The sequence below is a fragment of the Elephantulus edwardii genome, unplaced genomic scaffold (genome assembly GCF_000299155.1).
Source record: "Elephantulus edwardii isolate Elephantulus edwardi_28Jun2011 unplaced genomic scaffold, EleEdw1.0 scaffold00066, whole genome shotgun sequence".
Classification (NCBI taxonomy): Eukaryota; Metazoa; Chordata; class Mammalia; order Macroscelidea; family Macroscelididae; genus Elephantulus; species Elephantulus edwardii.
Window position 1 is genome coordinate 2585313 of NW_006399816.1, and position 20371 is coordinate 2605683.

The 20371-nt window shown below is 41.7% G+C and overlaps 1 protein-coding gene and 1 pseudogene across 1 annotated transcript in view; both read right to left on the minus strand.

Annotated features, from left to right (window-relative positions):
• The window catches only part of WDR61 (WD repeat domain 61), a 29930-nt gene that overhangs the window by 4911 nt on the left and 4648 nt on the right, over positions 1-20371 (minus strand). The window contains exons 2-9 of the mRNA XM_006888265.1: positions 17701-17751; positions 16840-16867; positions 12590-12695; positions 12056-12228; positions 7928-8076; positions 7644-7737; positions 3480-3573; positions 112-204 (exon numbers count right to left, since the gene is read on the minus strand). Of these exons, the coding sequence (XP_006888327.1) occupies positions 112-204; positions 3480-3573; positions 7644-7737; positions 7928-8076; positions 12056-12228; positions 12590-12695; positions 16840-16867; positions 17701-17712 (749 nt within the window). The 5' untranslated portion in view covers positions 17713-17751. The remainder of the gene's footprint in view (positions 1-111; positions 205-3479; positions 3574-7643; positions 7738-7927; positions 8077-12055; positions 12229-12589; positions 12696-16839; positions 16868-17700; positions 17752-20371) is intronic.
• On the minus strand, positions 1348-1761 carry LOC102874719 (annotated as a pseudogene).

Below are 20371 nucleotides of genomic sequence, written 5' to 3' on the forward strand. Positions count from 1 at the left end.
GGCTACTTGAATTAAAAAGGGTCTTACAGTCTTCAGATTTTAAGGTAATTCATACAGGAAGACAATACTGTTTTCCTAGCATTTGGGAGACGGCTAAGAACGTTAAAATACCTGGAGACAAAATGAGTGTCGTCGGGACAAAATGCAACATTCAGCACCCAGGAAGCGTGGCCGCTCAGCGTGCCGGCCAAGTTGGCATGTTGTCTGAAAGGAAAAGTTCCAAACAAAACAGAGATGTGAGCTTTTGAAATACAATCACAAAAGTACAAAGAATATTGTTAACACTGCCCATTTAATTGGACCAGATCTGCTATCTGTAAAATGATAACATTACTCTAGCAAAAATTCCCTTGTCAATTAAGAGGCATCATTCATTGCTTTTACAGTAGCATTAACACAAAGTGTATCTGTGCTACCAAAATCCAAGTATAAGACCCATAAGAAGCAGAGAGCTTAAAGGTTCAGAATAAATGAGGAGGCTTAACACCCAATTTCCAACATGAGACAACTGAGAACCAGCAGGCGAGTAGATGAATCCAGGCCAGCAGCAGGCTCTGGTCTCTGTTCCAGCACCCCTACTGTGTGAAGCCAGCACCTTGTGTCCAGAGAAACATCCAGACACACTCCTTTAAAACACACGTGTCTTCACTAAGCCATTCTTTTTAATATACCAATTGTTGTGGTTTTGTGCCATTGAGTCACCTACGACTCAGAGCGACTCTTTGTACAACAGCCCTGAACCCTGCTCTATCCTATGCCAATCTTATTGTCTCTGACACATTAGAAAAAGTAATTCTTTCTGCTCCTTTCATACATCTTCTTATTCAGGAAACAGTTTTTTTCCTTTCAGGTAACAGTCTTACACACACCTTTGAAATAACAGTTATCACACACTCTGTTCAAAGACAAACATGGGCAACGTTGGTCAGTCAGTTGTCCAGGGTTCTCAGCTTACAGAATCCTGATTTAACAATACCATTTGAAAATCAGAAATACCATCTCTAAGAAATGTTAAAGGGCTATAAAAAAAAAAGAATCACTTCATTCAGTATTTATAGCATTAAGTCTATTTCTTTGAAATAAAAAACCAAGAAGAAAATGCCTAACATCATCAATACAGCAATAAGATCAGCAAGTAACAAACACTGTGATAAGTTTGTCCCTTGATAGTATCAAGACGACATTCTAGTCCAAGTCTTCACGAACTTCCTTTTTCCCGAGATTCTTCCTTTTCCTCTGCTTTTCATCCTTTCCCATATTTCACATTAGAGGGCTGGTACAGCTTTTACAACTTCATTAACATGATTAAATGTAGTATCTACTGATTTCTTTTCATAGGGTATTAGTCTAACCCATCAGCCAGCCAGAAGTGTCATTTCTCATAAATACTCTAGCCATAAAAAAAACCTCAGTGGGACACAAAGGAATCCAATGAACAGAAGAAATCTGTTGAGCTTTGGGATGTCTGTGCATTGGACTGGTGCAGGATTATGAAACCTACACCTCCCACTGTAAACAGGAAGTTAGATGCAAGTCGTTCCATAATATATTTCCCATTTACTCTGTACACCAAGAAAGCTACTAGCCCTGATGCCCACACTTATCTGTCACAGAGCCAACACTTGGAGGTTCCACAATAACATCACACACTATTCCTCCAGTGATGAGGAAGTAAGACACCACAACCAGAGCATATGCTGTCATGGCCGATGGCATATGCAGCCAGGGCCGCTGTGTCAGCTTCAGGTTGGGGCATTCAAGTAGAGAATGGGACTCAGTACCTTGTTGGTGGAGCAGGGGCAACTCTCCTCACTGTCATTTTTAACCAGCCAAGAACAAGTGCGGTACAGTTACTGCAGCCGTGTGAACTATTTTAAGACACGTTGCCGCACAGTTTTTAAATTGACAACCGTGCTTAGAAATCACTTGCCATCATTTGCGGCAACGTTTTAACAACTAAAATCACATTACTGGTGAAAGGAGATTGCCTGCCTGAGGTCAGTACTTTACGCTTGAACTCAGTAGTTTTATCCCTGAAGTATCTGCCAAGGACAGCAGACCTGGCTGGGCCCAGGAAAGGTGGCCTCAGTGGGCCACGAGGGGGTCTTGAGAGGGTAATAAGCTCTGGGTCTTCATTTGGCATCACCCTGGTAAGACAAATCACTTCACTTAGGTTTCTCATCTACAAAATGGGGTTACTAATCCCTGCTCACTCACCAGTGAGATGGTGTCAGCAAAACCTATATAAAGTAAATATCCTTAAGGAACTGCTACTCTCTTGTTGGTGCTGTACAACAAGCAAGTACAACTTTACCAAGGACCTGCCACTCTGACTCAAATTCCAAAAATGGCAATTCTAATTCCACATCTGCTTGATAAATTGCCATCAAAAGCTGCCAGAAGTAGACTAAAAAGAACAGTAGTAGTTTTACTCCCAGGTCTATACACTGGAAAAACTCTCAAGGCTTATAAAAGGACAAGATGCTGATGTTCAAGGTGGAGGTGCACACAGCTGGAGGCAGCGATGGTCTGCATCCTCAGGGAAGGAGGCAGTGCGGGTCTGTATCCTCAGGGAAGGAGGCAGTGTGGGTCTGCATCCTTGGAGAAGGAGGCAGTGTGGGTCTGTATCCTCAGGGAAGGAGGCAGTGTGGGTCTGTATCCTCAGGGAAGGAGGCAGTGTGGGTCTGCATCCTTGGAGAAGGAGGCAGTGTGGGTCTGCATCCTCAGGGAAGGAGACAGCATGGGTCTGCATCCTCGGGGAAGGAGGCAGAGCGGGTCTGCATCCTTGGGGAAAGGGACAGTGGGTTGCACGTACCGTGCCTCAAGTCAAAATGCCCAGGACACATAACCAACAATTTAGAGAGGTGTTACCTGGGGAAATGAGGAGAGGCCTAGGAATGACAAAAGTGAGAGAAAAGGATCTTGCACAGGGTGTCCAATGACAGAGAGCTGTGAGACTGAGAATGATTAACTTAGCTCTACACTTGCAGGGAAAAAAAATCAATCATGAAGGCATTGTGCTGGCCATCGAGGCCTGCAAGGACTTGTGCCAGCTTCCTACTGGGAAAAAGGAATAACTGCTCAACAGTCCGACCTCTAAAAAAGGATGTTCTAGTTTTTTTACTGTCACCTGGGCCAGCTACAAAAGCCATAACTCCATTTCCTCACCTATGTATTACTTACTCGAATGAAAAACAAAGTGAAAGAGACAGGTTGCCCGAGAAAAAGTAGCCAGTATCTGACACTACCAGGTAACCCATTCATGTCTTCTCCACTGTAGCCCTGAGAGGACACAGTGTAAACCCTGAGACACGGCCTGAGTGGAGAGGAACAAGAGTCGGACAGGGGTTTCGGATGTAACCTCAACATAAGTCATAAGTCATGACCAGGCCAGGGAAAGGGAATACCACACATTTGAGGGAGTTTTGTAACAAAAACAATCCAACGGGCAGCAGAATTAATCCTGACAAAGTACTCACACATCATATATTTTGATGTAGCCATCATCTGAAGCAGTAACGAGGAGCTGAGAATCCGGGGAAAAGGTCAAGGAACGGATGGGCATAGCATGGCCTGGAATGCATAAAGGCTTCTGTTAACTCAGTGATTCTGTTTCCCCATTCAACTCCCCAGCCGACAGCGTCCCTTTGAATGACTGTAAGCCACTGGGATGGGCTGTCAAGGTGCTTCAGTCAAAGCAGAGTGCCTTGACTGGGTCCCTTCTTCTCATGTTCTAGAAACATCCACAGGAACTCTTGGTCCTTCTTCCAGGAACCAATTCTCCTTAGTTCCCCTGCTAACCATTTGAGCTTCAGCACACTTTGCTCAAGTAAGACTCCTCTGTCACAAATAATGGCCAAACATGAAAACACAGACTGCTTCTGATTTGTAAAATGGAATAAATAAGATGCATTTTCACTACCAAATAATTTGCTGAAGAATAGAGGAGAAACTGAAAAGGTACTATATTTACTTGGTTAGAATAAAAATAGCACAGAAGCATGTATGAGAAGGCAGCTCCATCCTATCTGTTTTTTAGCTACAATCTTAGCCATGTGAATGTTTCAGTAATTTGATTTGTGACTAGAAAGCAAATTTTTTTTTGTTGTTGATAATCTAATGATAGATAAGAGTGCTGTGACCAGCCTCTCTATGCCCACCCACCCTTCAAATTAATGCACTGGTGGCCTTACTTCATGGCTGTGACCAGCTTCTCCACCCACCCGCCATTTAATGCACTGGTAGTTTATAGTTGTGATCAGCCTCTGTGTCTACACCACCCCCACCCCAGTTAATGTACTAGTGACATAGTTCATGGTTGTGACCAGCCTCTCCACCCCCAAAACTACCCCACCCCCCAGCTTCTCTCCACCCCCAACAGCCCCCCCCCCCATTAATGCACTGGTGGCATAGTTCATTGTTGCTCTGCTAATCAAAAGGCCAAGCACCTCTGGCAATCTGAATCTACCAGAAGCTCCTGGGGAGAAAGATGAGCAGTCTCTTCCAGTTAAGATTTACAGCCTCAGAAATGAGTAGAGAGGCACTATGAATTGAAATCAAATTGATAACAGTGAGTGAAGAAGGGAGTGATGATTTTTTTTAAGTGTGTAGAAATGGAATTACTGGGTTAAATAGTATGAGACATTTCTGCCATATTAGTTCCTTAAATTGTTAATTATTATTAAATAAAACCATTACTAATCCTAGAACCCTCTACATGGAGCTGTTTAAAGCAAAAATCAGGTTAACGGCAAACAGAACCTGTCATTTGGAGTGCTTTCCTTTGTGACTGTTTCCATCTGAGTCTCCTATTTGAAGTCACTGGTTTTCTTTCTTGGAATGTTTTATGTATGTGCTATGTATCCCCTGCTGGGGACTCATGCAGGCCTTTCATTGTGTTTCTGAAAGATGCCTGCCTGTCCTTGAACTGTAGGACCCATACAAATGACATCAAATGAACACCATGCCAACCCTAGAGCCAACAACCAAGAAATCAGTATCAGCCCTAAGTTGTATGCAGAAAATGCTGATTAATTTTAATATTGCATTCCAGAAGAGTTGTAGTTTATAATACCTTTGTTGTTGTTTTTATGTATTATCAAGTTCCCTGCGACACACAGCAATCTATGTACAAAAGCTCTGAACCTTGCTCTATCCTGAGCCAACCTCACCATCTCCAATACACCTACCTCCATTACTTCAGTCACTGAGTCAACTCATCTCATTGAGGGTCTTCCCCTCCTGCGCTGTCCCTCCACGCTCCCAAGCATAATGTCCCTATCCAAGGACTGGTTCCTCCTTGCAACATGCCCAAAATATGTAAGATGGAGTTTCAGAATCTTTGCCTCCAAGGAGCAATCGGGTTTCACCTTCTCCAGGATCAACTTGTTTTTTCTCCTAGCAATCCACGGTATATTCAATACTCTTCTCCAGCACCACAACTCAAAGGCATCAATTCTCCTTCTATCATACCTAGTCATTGTCCAGCTTTCTGATGCATAGAAAGTAACTGCAAAGCCATATATTCCCTTTAGAGACACTTACTATTAACATTTTTAAATGTTGGCAGTTTAAGTTACCCAAAAATATGATCAGGCACCTGTATTTTTCAAAGGCCAAAAAGATTAATTACATACTATACCGGTGAGGATGTGGGAAAGCAGGTTGCTGATTGTAAATTGGTTTAACTTCTTTAGCAGAACAATTTGGCGCTCTTAATAAAGTTAAAAATAAAAATGAATATATGTGTTACCAAGAAACAGTTGTTTGAACAGAACAAGGGGATACTGAGAGGTTTAAAATCAGGAAAGTTTTGTGTCAAGGATGTATCTTTTCTCCATAGTAAACAGATAATCTAAGAAGTTGGACTATATGAAGAATGTGGCATTAGGATTAGAGAAAAACTTATCAGAAACCTACATGATACAAATGACAAAACTTTTCTTGCAGAAAGTGAAGAAGACCTGAAACACTTGCTGAAGAAGATCAAAGACCACTGCCTGCAATAATGGGTTAAATTTCAATATCAAGAACGGAAAACTCTTCACCACTGGGCTAACAGGCAACAACATGATAGAGAGAAGACTGACGTTGTCAATGATTTCATCTTACTTGGATCCATAACCTAGCCCTGTACTAGCAGCAGTCATGGAATCTAACGCTGTACTGCCTTAGGAAAATCTACAGTCAAAGATCTTTCCAAAGTACTAAAGAGCAACAATGTCAATTTAAAGACTTGAGTTGCACCTGATTCAAGCCTGGTATTTTCAATTGCTTCATATGCATCTGCAAGTACAATGGATAAAGAAGACCAAAGAAGATTCAATGCCTTTGAATTCTTGGTTAGCAAAGAGTATTGCATATACCATGGACTACCAGACAACAAACAAATCTATCTTGGAAGAGGAGTGGCCAGGATACTCTTGGGAGGCAAAGATGGCGAAACTTTGTCTCACATGAGGGGCTGGTCCTTGGAAAGACATCATACTGGGGAAAGTGCATAAATAAATCAGTATAAAATAAAAATTTTATTTAAAAAAAGACGATGGATTGCCATAGTGACTCTAACAGTGGGCTTGGTTATGACAGAGATCATAAGGGCACAGAATAGGGCCAGGTTCAGATCTCTTTTTCAGAGAATGATTATGAGTCAACTCAGTGGCACCAAACAAACGTTAATTCACAAGTTCTACTTTAGGAATTCATCCTGTTGATATTAACATGTTCAAAATAACACATACAAGATTATTGATTGTGTCATCTTGATAATAAAGGATTGGAAATAATTTGAAAGATACATCTGTAGAATGAAAAACAGGAATGCTTTTCAATTTTTAAAGTGGAAAAGGTAAAATGTAAAAGAATGTACTATTATCGCTGTCGAATCTGAACCAACTCAAAGCTGATCTTCCATTAGGTGATCCAAGCTGTAAAGTGCAGGGGAGGAGGTTGCCCATCTTTCTCTCTGGGAGTAGCTGGTGAATCTGAACTGCCAGAGAAGGATCAGCCTTTTGGCTGGTAGTACAACTCCCTACAAACTAGGTCACCAGAGTTCCCAAGGAGAATGTACAGACTGGTTTTTTTAAAAACATTAAACACAGATAAAAATCAAACACACAAACCACATTGATGACCTAACAGATTTTTACAAGGTAAACACAAGCCAGGTCAATAAATAAGGTTTCGCCAGACTTCCTAGAAGCCCCCCTTTATGGGCCGTGTCCCCTTCATACACCTTTCTCTCCCTTCCCCAGGTCCACTGTCTTCCATGATCTTACAGAGTAACCAATAAAGTTTCTTGAATTTTTTTACAGTATAACATTAAACAGTATAATTTGATCCTACTCCTTTTTCCCCCCCACTATGAATGTTGTTAACATTTCTTTTAATCTCTAAATTCCTCCTCATACAAAGTATAGTTTACATTTGTACAGGAAACATGTAAATATTTGCATATGTGCAAAGAATTCTCTCTGGAAAGAGGCATGAGAACCTTGCAATACCGGTACCCCTGGGGAGGAGGGCTGAGATGAAGGATATGTCACCAATCTAGTGCGTGCTGCCATTTAATGGCATTTTCTATGAGAAAGTATTTCTTCTTTTATGATAACCCAGCCTGCAACAAATAGAATTAGGAGCCATACCTTCCAGCGTGTGGAGGAGTTTCCCAGTTGCAATATCAAAAATATTGATGATTCCATCTATGGCTCCACTGGCCAGGTATTTCCCATCAGGACTCTATCAGGGGACAGAGAAGCACGCACTTTGAGACTCCCTGTTGGCAAACTCCTCGCCCACCCCTACCCACTGGCCAAGCAAATCTGCTGGCTGCAGCTTTAACTGGCTGATATCTGAGACAATGCAAACCCCACCACAAACCATTAAAGGAGTGAACAGACTCAGAAAGAAGAGAGAAATATTTCCTTACATATGCAATACTAAGAATGAATTTTCCTCTTGTGTCCAAAGAATATTCCTTTTTACCACTTTCCACACCAAATATGTTCACTTTCCCCACATGAGTTCCTGTGGCCAGATACTGGGAGTCAGGAGAAAAGGCCAAAGTCCAGGCATCCACTGAACAGAAAAACAGAAAGGAAAAATAAAGTGAGAAAAGATGTGATAATCAAAGAAATATTTGAAATGATGGCCTGATTCCAAAAACTCTTTTAAACATACTGATTTTTTAATAATTTAGGCCGAGTTTCTATTTTAATAGAAATAGATGGAACATTACCAAGTACTGGTTAGGAAACGGAAAAAGAACCCTCATACATTGCTGGTGGGGATGTAAAATGGTAGAGGCAATTTGAAAAAGAGACCGGCTATTTCTTAAAATATACACTTACTGTATCACCTGGCAATTCCAACTCCTACGTATCTACCCAAGAGAAATGAAAACATGTATTCAAAGACTTCCACTCAAATGTTCATAGACTATCATTCATAATAGACTCAAAAAGGCAACCCAAATACTCCGCAACTGATGAATGGATGCAACAAAATGTGATATAATCTTATTGTTACATACCATGGAGTGAGAACTGACTCTCCAGTGGGTTTTCAGAGGCAGCAAATTGCATGGGAGGTGAATGCTTACCTTTCTCCCAAGGAGCAGATGGCAGATTCTAATTGAGTACCTTTGTGTTGGCAGTGCAACTCCTTGGTAAACTATGAGTTGGTTCTGACACAATGGCACATAACAGCAACAACAATATAATGTTATGATCGAATATTACTCAGTAATATTACTGAAACATGGTACAGTTTAAATGAACATACAAAAAATCATTAAAGGAATAATGAGGACACAATGTAATATTTTATTTATACAGTATTTTTTAAAAAGGTAAAACTATAGAGAGAGAATGCAGAGCAGTGGTTACCTGAGACAGAGGGGAAAGTAGTGGTGAACTCTAGGGGCATGTTGTCATTGTTGTGTAAAGTCAAGTCAGAATCAATCCATAGTTGACTCTCAAGCAGGTTTTCAGAGGCAATAAATGCATGGGAAACTGGGCATGTTTTCCCCAGGGAGCAGCTGGTGGATTCAAACTGCATTGGCAGCACAAGTCCTTACTACTAGGCCACCAGTGCTCCCTTCTAGGGGAATGTTGGTGTGTACTATCGAGTCAGAACTGACCCACAGCTGACCCTCCTGCAGGTTTTTGGAGGCAGTAAATCACACAGGAGGAGACTGCTCATCCTTGTCCCACACAGCATCTGGTAGATGCGAACTGCATGCCTTGGGAGAGCAGCACAGCTTCTTGCCACTAGGCCACCAGAGCTCCCTTCTGGCTCCTATGGTAGAACCGTCAAGGGACACAGAAGGTTCTAAAAGTGAGCTGGGAAGATAGCTGTACAACTGTTATAAATTTTTTAAACTTCATTTACTTATTCACTTAAAATGGGTAACATTTATGGTGAGATTATAGAGGTAAAATTTTACCTCAACAAAGCTGTCAAAAAATTGTGACTTTATCAGAAAAATTCTTACATAAAACCGTAACAAAGTATCACAAATTAACAGGGAGTGAGGATCAGTAAGAAGTATTATTTAAAAAAAGAGAAGCAATTCATTTTAACCTACTATACTACATTCCCCAAACATTATTAATGCACAGCTCACAAGCAGCCTGCGTAAGCACAACGACCTGTTTCCATCCAGCCCACTGATGGTGCGCTGGCATCTCTTTACTCAGCTACGTGGGCGCTTCGCCTCTCCTAGACACTCTGCTTGCCTGTGCCGCCGTTCCCATTCTTGTAAGGATATACCCCTAAGTCCTGCCCTCTCCTGCTTCTGCCCACGAAGTGTGCACACCAGAGCAGAAGGAAAAAGAGAGGTTTCTCCCAAGCATCTACAGCATTACTATAAACAGAACATAAAGAGGGCCTGCCCAACACACTCTTCTGCCTCTTTAACTCCTGGGGAAGTAAAGGAGAGGGCAATGGATTTGATCACTACGACATTTCAAAGTGCTACATAAAGTTTTATATATACTATATGAAATAAAATTTTCAAAAGAAAATTTTAACACATATCCACAGTAGTAGGAGATGCTCTTTTATTAGTTTCCTTTTGAAATATTTCCTTATAAAATGTTTACATGGAATTTACTTCAGCAGTGTTCAATTCAACTATGAGTTGGTTCCGACTCAACCTCAATGAATTTCAGGAGTGTTAACTGTCAATAGCAGAGCTTGTTTTTATTGTTTTGCTAATGGCTCGCTGCTTAATGGCTTGGTATTGTTTTGTGCAGATTGCTATTCAGAAATTAAATCAGTTCAATCCCTTAATTCTTCTCAGTTTCTTTTCCTTTCACAACAGTAACTGATTATCTTGCTGTATTTGGAAAAGACCTAGCATAAAGTAATGCTTGTCAAGAACCAAGAATGGGCTTCGAGACAGGGTGCAGCTTTATAGCTCTCCCTATTTGTCAGTTCTTATTCAAAATTATTCAAGTAGATAACATTGGCATGTGGATGCAGGAAAAAAAAACCCCTAAACCCCAAAAACTATAAAAGGTAAGGAAAACCCCCCACTAATGTTTGGCTAGGGATGCAAGTTGGATATGCCTGCCATTCTTTGGAACAGTCCAAGATCTGGGGCCACCACCACACAGTGACATTAATGTCATAGGACCTGGAAGGGTCCAGGTGCCCAAGATGAAAGGAACAGATCTGTCTCTTCCACTTTTCTTAAAATTCTCATTAGCTATATTTCAGAGTCTTATCTGACTTTGTGGACTGGTTTGTGGAACTATATCCTCTCTCAGCAATGCAAACAGGGGAAGGGCTCGTGCAAAGAGAACCATTTCATGAGTAACATAAATAATCAAATACATAATCCCGGCAGGGCACACACCTCAAAGGCTGTGATTCCATGGATTCCACACAAAGACTGGGCATGTGTATTCTGGAAAGTGCTGGCTGTTATAGATCACAGCTGTAGAACACGGCCTCTCAGGAAAAAATATGTTCAGCTTTCAGAAGGCTGTTTCTCATGACTTGAGGACCATTATCCCTTCCAACACAAGAACAGGCTAAACTGGCTACTGAGCATAACTTCTTGTTATGTGCCGTCAAGTTGGAACTGACTCACAGCTGACTCTCCAGTGGGCTTTCAGAGGCTATAAATCACTGGGGAGGAGACTGTCCATCTTTCTCCTGCAGAGCAGGTGTTGAGTTCAAACTGCGTTCCTCTGAGTTGACAGGGCAACTCCACTAGAGGAAGGCAAACCCATCTGGTGCCCCAAGGCAATCAGGTTAACAAAATGTCAAAGCAGCTGGTCTAGGCTCAAGCCAAGAAGGGGTGTGCCAGAGACGCCCTCTAGCGGTCACCACTGATTCTGGAAGAATGGGCTCTGCTTCTGAACGTTATTAACTGTATTACAGTTCATTTCCAACACAGGGCTAAAAAGAATGCTCAAGCGTCAAGCTGTCCCACATTAACCCAGTCCACTGAAAACATCAAATCCTACCACCCTAGGTGATCAAGGCTAATGAACAAAATTATGTTGTCCCTACAGTACTTAAAAAGAAAAAAATAATCAGTATTTATTACTTTGAACAGTTTAACAACACATTTTAAAGAGGTACTCTAATCATTCATGATCAAAATTACCATGATATACATTTATACTAGATGTAGAATAATTTGCATTTTAAGCATCAAGAAGACAATGAATGCATCATTTGGAATACAGCAAACAGAGCATCTCTGGACTATGCAAATGCAAGTTCACAGTCTCACTCAGACATCTAGTGAAACTCCAAATGGCTTTTTACTAAGTGTGGTACCAAAATTCATTTGACAGCAAAGCCTGACTGACCCACTGTAGGGTTACTATTTCACTTAAAATAAACATGTATCTGTTTAGTTGCAGAGCACTAGTTTTTATTAGCAGTCATCCCAATCCCATTGGTGGTACTATGTAATATACAGTTCATGCACCTCTATTAGCCCTCCCAAATCGAACAGTTCAATATTAGTTCCCTGAGGTTTTGGGGAAATGATCACGGACCTTTTGTTTATATTCCCTAAAAGTAAAACTCCTACCTGGTCCTGCATCTATAGACTTTATCTGTTTTCCATTTTCCAAGTCCCAGAGACGAATATGAGCATCAAGAGAACTGGATGCAGCAATGGGCAGGGTGTGGCTGATGTCCACAGACACTACCCCCAGCTGATGTCCTTCCAGGCTCCACTGTAGGTCCAGCCTCTCATCACGCCTTCAATGGGGGACAGAGACAAAGGGATTTCTTCACACACAACACACTGGACCTGGCATCTGAAAGTCCAGGTCCCCGTGACCTGCAGTGCCAATGGTCTGTGGAATGCAGAATCAGAGAGGAGTTGGAGAGTCACAGAACACCAAACACAGCCAGGTTTTAACTTTGAGATTTTCTGTTTGTTTGTTTTAAACTATGAGGCCTTAACATTGATTAATAAGAACAGAGACCATAGTATGAGAAAATTAAGCTGCCATTTTAAACAAAGAACAAAGTTAATACTTCCCTGATTGCAACTTGGGAGCCCAGAAGCAAAAGCCAATTTGTTGAGAGGTCCTGGGTTAGGGGAGAGGGTGCTCACCATTTCCAGACTTTCACCAGGTCATCCAGGGAGCCTGTGACCACCGTCTCAGAATTTTCTTTCTTGTTTGTCCCCCAGGCAACTGACCAAATGGCATCATCATGGGCTAGAATGGAAAGTGCTTCATTAAAAAAAAATCTTCACATAATTTCTAGATCTAATGTGATTATCATGAGGCTTGAAATACATTCCAATAATTGTGAGGTCACATCACTTGTACAGGCAGGCACATCTTGGAGATACTGTGGTTTGGTTCCAGACCACTGCAATGAAAAGTCACACTCGTATTTTGTTTTCCCAGGGCATGGAAAAGTTATGCTTATGCTATACTGCTGGTGACCAAATGGCAGGAAATGGCACTGTAACCCCAAAGGCATGCAGTTCGAATTCACCAGCTGCTCCACAGGAGACATATGGGCAATTTTCTCTTGCGTGATTAACTACCTATGAAAACCCACTGGAGGGTCAACTATGAGTCAGTCCCAACTCAACGGTACACAACAACAACGTATTCAGGCTGTTATGCAATAGAAATAAGAAAATGTTTGAACTATTGTGAGAATTAGCCATACATGATACAGTGACACCAAGTGACGACATGTTGTTAGAAAAATGGTGCCAACAGACTTGTTTAACATAAGGGTGCCATAAATCATCAATTCATAAAGGTCATAGTATCTGTGAAGTACAATAAAATGATGTATAATAAAACAAAGTATACCTGTATTTACTTTCCATACAGGATGTAATGGATTTATATGCGTTCTGAAACTGGAGGTTCTACAGAAACCATTTGCCCCAAGTCACAGGTTTGCCATGAAGAGAGGCAATATAAGAATACAAATCTTATGACTCTGAACCACTGTCCTTTCTACCTTAGCATGCTCCCACCACACAGACTGAAGTGGCAACTCACCTGACTAAAATAAGCATAACCAGTGGGAAATCCCTCTGCTTCCTGCCTCAAAGCTCTACTCTTAGTAAGAGGTATCTTTTAAAGATCATTGGCAAACAATAGGTAGCTCAACTCTAAGAGTTGTTGTTACAAACCACTGTTCTAAAAAGAAACACCTAACACTTTAAAAACACAATAAAAAGTTTAAAAAGCAGTATCTACTATGGCATTATATAATGGGGCTCTGGTGGCCGAGTCTGCAAGGAGGAGGGTTGAGAACCCTAAGGTTGCACACCTTCCTGACAGTTCAAATCCACCAGCCATTCCTCACTTGAGGCAAAGATGGGCAATCTCTTCTCGTGCAACTGACAGCCTCAGAAACCCAATGGAGGGTCACTTATAAGTCGGCTCCAGTGATGGCAACGAATGAGCTGAGTTAGTATGGCATGAATGGTCCTTATGGCATGTATATTTTTATTATGCATAATGGGTGGTCAGCTGTATTTATCCATCTATAAGGGAGCTCTGGTGGCATAGGCTGCAGGGAGTCAGTTGTGCTGCTAACTCAAAGGTGGAACTGCTCTGTGGTTCAACTCCACGAGCCATTCTGAGGGAGAAGGATAGGTAATCTCCTCCAAGGTGGTTTAAGGCTTCCAGAAGCCCACTGGAGGGTCAGCTATGAGTTGATTCTGACTTGACAGCAATTATTTTTTCCCCTTAGTGTAAGCCTAATCTCAATCACAGAAACCCTATGCGGTGGGTATTATTAATATAATCTCTAATTTAGAGATAAGGGAGCTTTGGTGGCCTAGCGAGTAAGGAGTTGCACTCCCAAGACAAAGGCAGGTGGTTCAAATCTGCCAGCTGCTCAGCAGGAGAAGATCGGCAATTTCCTTCTGTGTGATGACAGCTTCTGAAAATATGGAGAGTCAGCTACGTGATGGGTTCAATTCAGTAAGAAAATCAGAGGTTTAGAAAGCAAATTCCCAGGCCAGTAAAGGATAGAACTAGGATTCCCTAATCTGGGGTTGCACATTATTGGCCTGAGGACCTGGAATGGGCATATGAATAAGACACACACACAAACGTGGCAGCAATTCTCCAGGGTCACTTCCACATTGTGAATATGAATGCACTGACTTTCAACAATGTGGAACTTTGTTGGGGCGACGGTTAAGGACTCAACTGTTATATTAAAAAACTGGCCATTCAAGCCCATGAGATTAACTGGTAACCCACTCCCATCAAGATTGTGCAGGAAACCCTATGGGGCAATACTACTCTGTCATATAGAATCACTATGGGTTATAAGACAGTACAGTAAATTGAGAAGAATGGGAATCCCAGAATATTAAATTATGCTCATATGAAAACTATAAACCTACACCAAGAGGCTGTTGTCTGAACAGAACAAGGGAACACTACTACATGGTATAAAACCAAGCCAGGAGTACATCAGGGTTGTACCCCTCTTCCATACCTATTAAATCTGTAGGCTGAGCAAATCATTTAAGAAGCTGGACCCTATGAAGAAGAATGTGGCACCAGGATCAGACGAAAACTGCACTATGCAGATGACACAACCTTCTTGCTGAATGTGAGGGAGACTTGAAATACTTGCAGAGGATCAAAGACAAGCCTTCACTATGGATTGTATTGCAACCTCACCACCAAGCCAATAAGCAACATTATGATAGACGGAAAAAGGATTGAAATTGTGGATCTTAGTAAGGTCAAATCATTGACAATCAATACCTTTGGCACCAGTACTCAAGAAATCAAAAGATGGGAGCTCTGGTGGAATAGTGGCAAGGAGCTGTAACTACAATCCCAGAGGCGCACGGTTCGAATCCACCAGATGCTCTGCCGGGGAAGGAGGGACAATCTCCTCCTGTACCGGTCAGATCTGATTTGATGGTACGCTCACACAAAAATAATAAAACAAAATTAAAAAAAAAAAAAAAAAAAAAAAAAAAAAAGAAATCAAAAGATGTGCTGCACAGGGAAAGTTACTGTCAGGGACCACTCCAAAGTACAGAGGAACAATGATGTGAGTTTAAAGACTGAAGTTCCTCTGATTCAGGCCATGATCTTCCTATCACTAGCTATGCATAAGGGATAACAGAAGAAAAACTGATGCCTCTGAGGTATGGTGTTGGAGAAGAGTACTGAATATCTCATGGACTGCCAAAAGAACAGATATATCTTGGAGAAAGTGTGGCCAGAGTGTTTCTTGGAGGTAAAGATGGCAAAGTCTCATCTCACATACTTTGGGCATGTTGTTAGGAGAGGCTATTGCTTGGAAAGGGCTATCACATATGGATAGGTGGAGAGTCAGTGAAAGAGAAGGAGACCCTCAACCAAATGGACTGACACAGTGACAGTAGCAATGGGTTTGACTCTGTCAGAGATGGTGAGCATAGCACAGGATAGGGCAGCGTTCAGATCTGTTTTCTATAGGGTCACTATGAGTCGCAAGCAATTTGATGGCACCTAACAACAACAACATGGGTCAAAATCAAGTCAATGATATAAAACAACAAACTTCAACATCTCGGAGTTATAAAGATTGATATGTGACTTCAATTACACTTCCTACCCGACTTGAGCCTGACTTCAAATATGAACGGCATTAACTACATACTAGTTGACTGGTATGCTTATTAGCCCACTAGCTAACGTGGAAGAACACTTCGCTTAAACATTAGTTTAACTTAGTAAGTATGGTAGAAGAGTTGTTTTGCATTCCACAAAAGACTCTGAAATTTACTTAACATCCAGGCTGTGGTGAAGAAACAAGACGTGTGAAGTGAATGTACAAAAACTGCTCCTTTCAGGTACGAAGCTGGGTGCACCACAGTCCCAGACTGGACACTGACTTTCCTTCTTACACGCGTTCCTGCCACTGCTACACACCCCCAGCCCTCCCTACATACTTAAAGGCCATGACAAAGATCCTCTGTGGGAGTCCTTGCAAATGCTGTAAGGAAAGGATTCTACTGTTCTGGGTCAATGACCCTCTAGTAAAGACCCCTGGACAAATTTTCCTGCTCAATGGCAGGCCTGAGTTTACCTTCTCTCATGAGGTAACACAGCTTTGAGGTGCAAAGCATTTCCTTCTTTCACATTGGTTGCTAGGAAGGTTAGTTTTTCTTAGGGGGGAATGCTTTCCTCAGGCAGGAGTTCTCCAATTTATCATGTGAATCCTTCTTTTTAGTTAGTTGTTCAGTTTTTGTTGTTTATTTTTAAGTATGTTTGCTGTTAGATGCCCCTGTGAATATACTTAGGAACTACATGTCTGCTCAGCTTAACAAAAGCTCTTAAAGGAACAAAGGATCACAGGCAGGCTGCTTACCTTGCTCTTGTTTGAAGAGAATACTATACTGAAAAAGAACAGAAGTCACATTAGACAGCTGTTTAGAGTTCAAGTATTCCCCCTGTCTTCCCTAGAGCACCCTCAGCCGTCCAATTTACTCCTTCCAGTAGATTTAGTAACTACAGCAATAACTCTTTCCCTTGGTGTCACCCCAAAAGTTCCTGGGTTCCCACAAGATTTGCAGATTCATACCGGGGGGGAGGGGAATTAACATGACTCCTTTCTGATTCTCTACTCCTTTATATACTTATTCATTTTTCTTTTTCTGCACCAAGAAACTCAAGAGTCCAGTTTTGCAGCTGTATTAAGAGCATAATCCTTAAACAGCCTGATAATGTTGTCCCAAACCTCTTATTTCTGTAGCATTCCCTATTCTGATTTGTATTTTTGTTTAATTTTTGTGTGTGTGTTTACATTTCTTCAATTCCATCTGTAAACTGTGACAAAGACATAGAAAAAAGAACCTTCTTATTGTCATATGTCACTGATTCAGTGACCCTACATAATGGAGTGAAACTGCTCTATAGGATTTCTGTAATCTATATGAGAGTAGACCGCCAACTGCTTCTCTTGAATAGCCAGCCACTGGAAGGTTCAAACGGCCTACCTTTCGGTTAACAGCTGAGCACTTAATCACTGCTTAGTCAAGGTTCTTTAATAATCCCATCAGTGTTGTATGTTTTTACTAGTGCCTTGCAACCTTGTGGCAAGGTTCCCAGGGTCACCCAGATCTGTAGGAGCAGAGAGTTAGGTGTTCCCTAACTATACACAGAGGGAACCTAGTTGGCTCAAACCTGCCAGGGAGATCAACAGATGTTCCCACCCTGTCAAAGGGCTTACCTGATTGGTCATTTCCTTAGGTAAGGATGATTTGTTAAAGGTCAGACAGCTCTGTGGAAACAACAGCAATATTTTAGTAGGGATATGTCATCAGGACAAAAGAAGCCATAGGAGACTGCCCTTGACTAAGAAAACAGAAACCCTTGTTGTTACAGTTGTTTTAACACTTTTTTGGATCAGTCAGAAAGACTCCCTTCACAAACCCTACCAAGAAAAATAGTCTTTTTGCTCCCTCTGGCTCCAGAGATTTAACTACATCTCTACCATCATGTGGTTTCTTCTCCCCAAGTATGACTAGAGAGGGACTGGCCTCTGTCTTCAGAATGACAAAAACACTGGTTTTTTAAAATATTACTAAAAACATCAACATGCAAACATAGGGAAGTACAGAGGCAGTGGAATTCTTACAATACATGCAGGGATTCCAACCATAAATGCCTGCGGGAACCATGTAAAGAAAGAGCTAGCGGGAGGCACATTTATCACAAAAGGCAGAACAATCTTTAAGGACTTTACTCAGCTAACAAAGTCCCAATTTAGTTTAAAAATAGATTTAACATCTCTGGCTACAACAAACCCTTACCAGAATGTTTAAAATACTTACAGCAGTACAAAGAAAACCAGGCACATGGGGGGGGGGGGGAGACACTTTACCAAAATACAAAACCCAAATATGTGATAGAGTAGCATATATGCTCCTTTATTAACACATTATATAACTAGCAAGTCTAATCTAACTCCCTAATTTCAAGGTTGTGAAAAGCTGAAATAGTATCTGAAGGTATGAAAATGTCTATGATTGTTACTGGTGAAAAAGTCATATCGCTAATAATGACATTTGCTACCTAGATTAATAAGTACAAGAGATGGTAAGTTCCAGTTGCTGTTATTATATACCGTTGAATCCGAACCAACCAACCCATAGCTGACCCTCTAGAGGGCTTTTAGAGGAATTATATCGCACCAGAACCCTCTTTAGTGACATGACTTAGGAGGGTGTCAATTACAATGGGTGGTAATGTCAGAGGGGTGACACCAAAGTGACTGCCTATAAAACTTTCATACTATATAACTAATGTCCCTGTAGTTATAGCAACAAAAATCTTGTTCATAAACCTAGACTTCAAGTATCAATATAGTTAAAGTGTGCAAATTCTATGCTTATTTCCTTTTAAACCTTCTAATAGCCTCTGGTCAGAAATGTCTTCCCAATTACAAGGATGCAATAAACCATATGCTTTTCTTTCGACATCCTACAAGAATCTGCTGCTATTTTTCTTGCTGCTGGTTGTGGATTCTATCAATGCTTATGATATTCTATCTATCAATGTTGTGGCAATTAGTATTTATGAACTCATAGCTCTCTTTAGAATGAAGTAGTAATTAAAGGAGAAAAAAGATAAAAAGACTTCCAGTCAGTTACTAACGTATTTTGTGTGTTTTTTTTTAAGTTGTGCTGCCAACCTAAAGTCACAGGGGTCAAATCCGCCAGCCACTCCTAGGGGGAAAAAACGGGCAATCTCCTTGGATTTGATGTACTGCCTCTGAAAACCAGCTGGAGGATCAGCTTATAATCAGTTCCGGCTCCCTGGCACACAACAACAATAACAACTGAAAGACTTTACAAAATCATTTTGTTCGTATAAATTTCATCTAAAAGACACGCTGAAATAATTTATAACTACACTTATCACATTTGTTCCATGATTAAAATTTAGAATAAAAATATTAGTAAGGATTCTCTACAGTCTGATACCGAAGGAAGTTCATGATGGATGGAGATGGTGTTGCCACCAAGCCTGTGATGCCACTGGCCCTCTTCTGTCACTTTCTTTATGGAACTCCTCTCTAAGTTCTGAGGTAGAATTCATTGCTCGACCTTCGGGTTTCCAAAGAACACTACAAATGCCTTTACCCAGGCAGGTCAATGACCCAACCATACTAAAGACTACCTAGCCTCTGTATGCATCTGTCTAGTGATGGAGAACTCATTACCTAAGAAAACGGCATGCCCCACTACTGAGAAATTACGGTCAGGAATCCTTGCATTTATGGAGCCGAGACCTCTTCCATGAAAGATGCACCTCTAACCGGGAGGATGCACAGAACATTCTCAGTATGCAAGAAGCTACCCAAGGGCCTTCTCCCTCCCATTATTAGGTCTGAACACTGAAGAGCAGACAGTGCAAACGAGGTCACAGCAGCTACTCTCAGGCACTCTAGCTGAGGTGTATTAACCAGATTAGAGCCAGTCTCAGGCTCACCCGCGCCCACTCGCCCTCCAGATCAGGATATCAGCCTCCCAACCACAGTTAACCCCAACGGAAGCAAAACCCAACTCACCACCGAACTGCCTCGCGGAGCTTCAGACACACACGTAGGTGCGACCGCGTCGCACAGCGATGAGCTAACTAGGGGGCGTGGCATATCGCCTGGCCCCGCCTCCGAAGCGCCCACATAATACCACGCCCCTTGCGGTGGCCACGCCGCGAGTCGGGAAGGAGCAGGGGTGGGCGGGGACAGGACCTGGAGACACGCCCTATCCACGCCCACTTGCCCTGAGGCTAGCTACTGGGACCATTCCCTTACTTCGTGTCAACTACTCAAAACAACCCTAAGAACAACAGATCTTAAGGTTCACCTTGCACTATCTTGCGCGATTCTCACAATT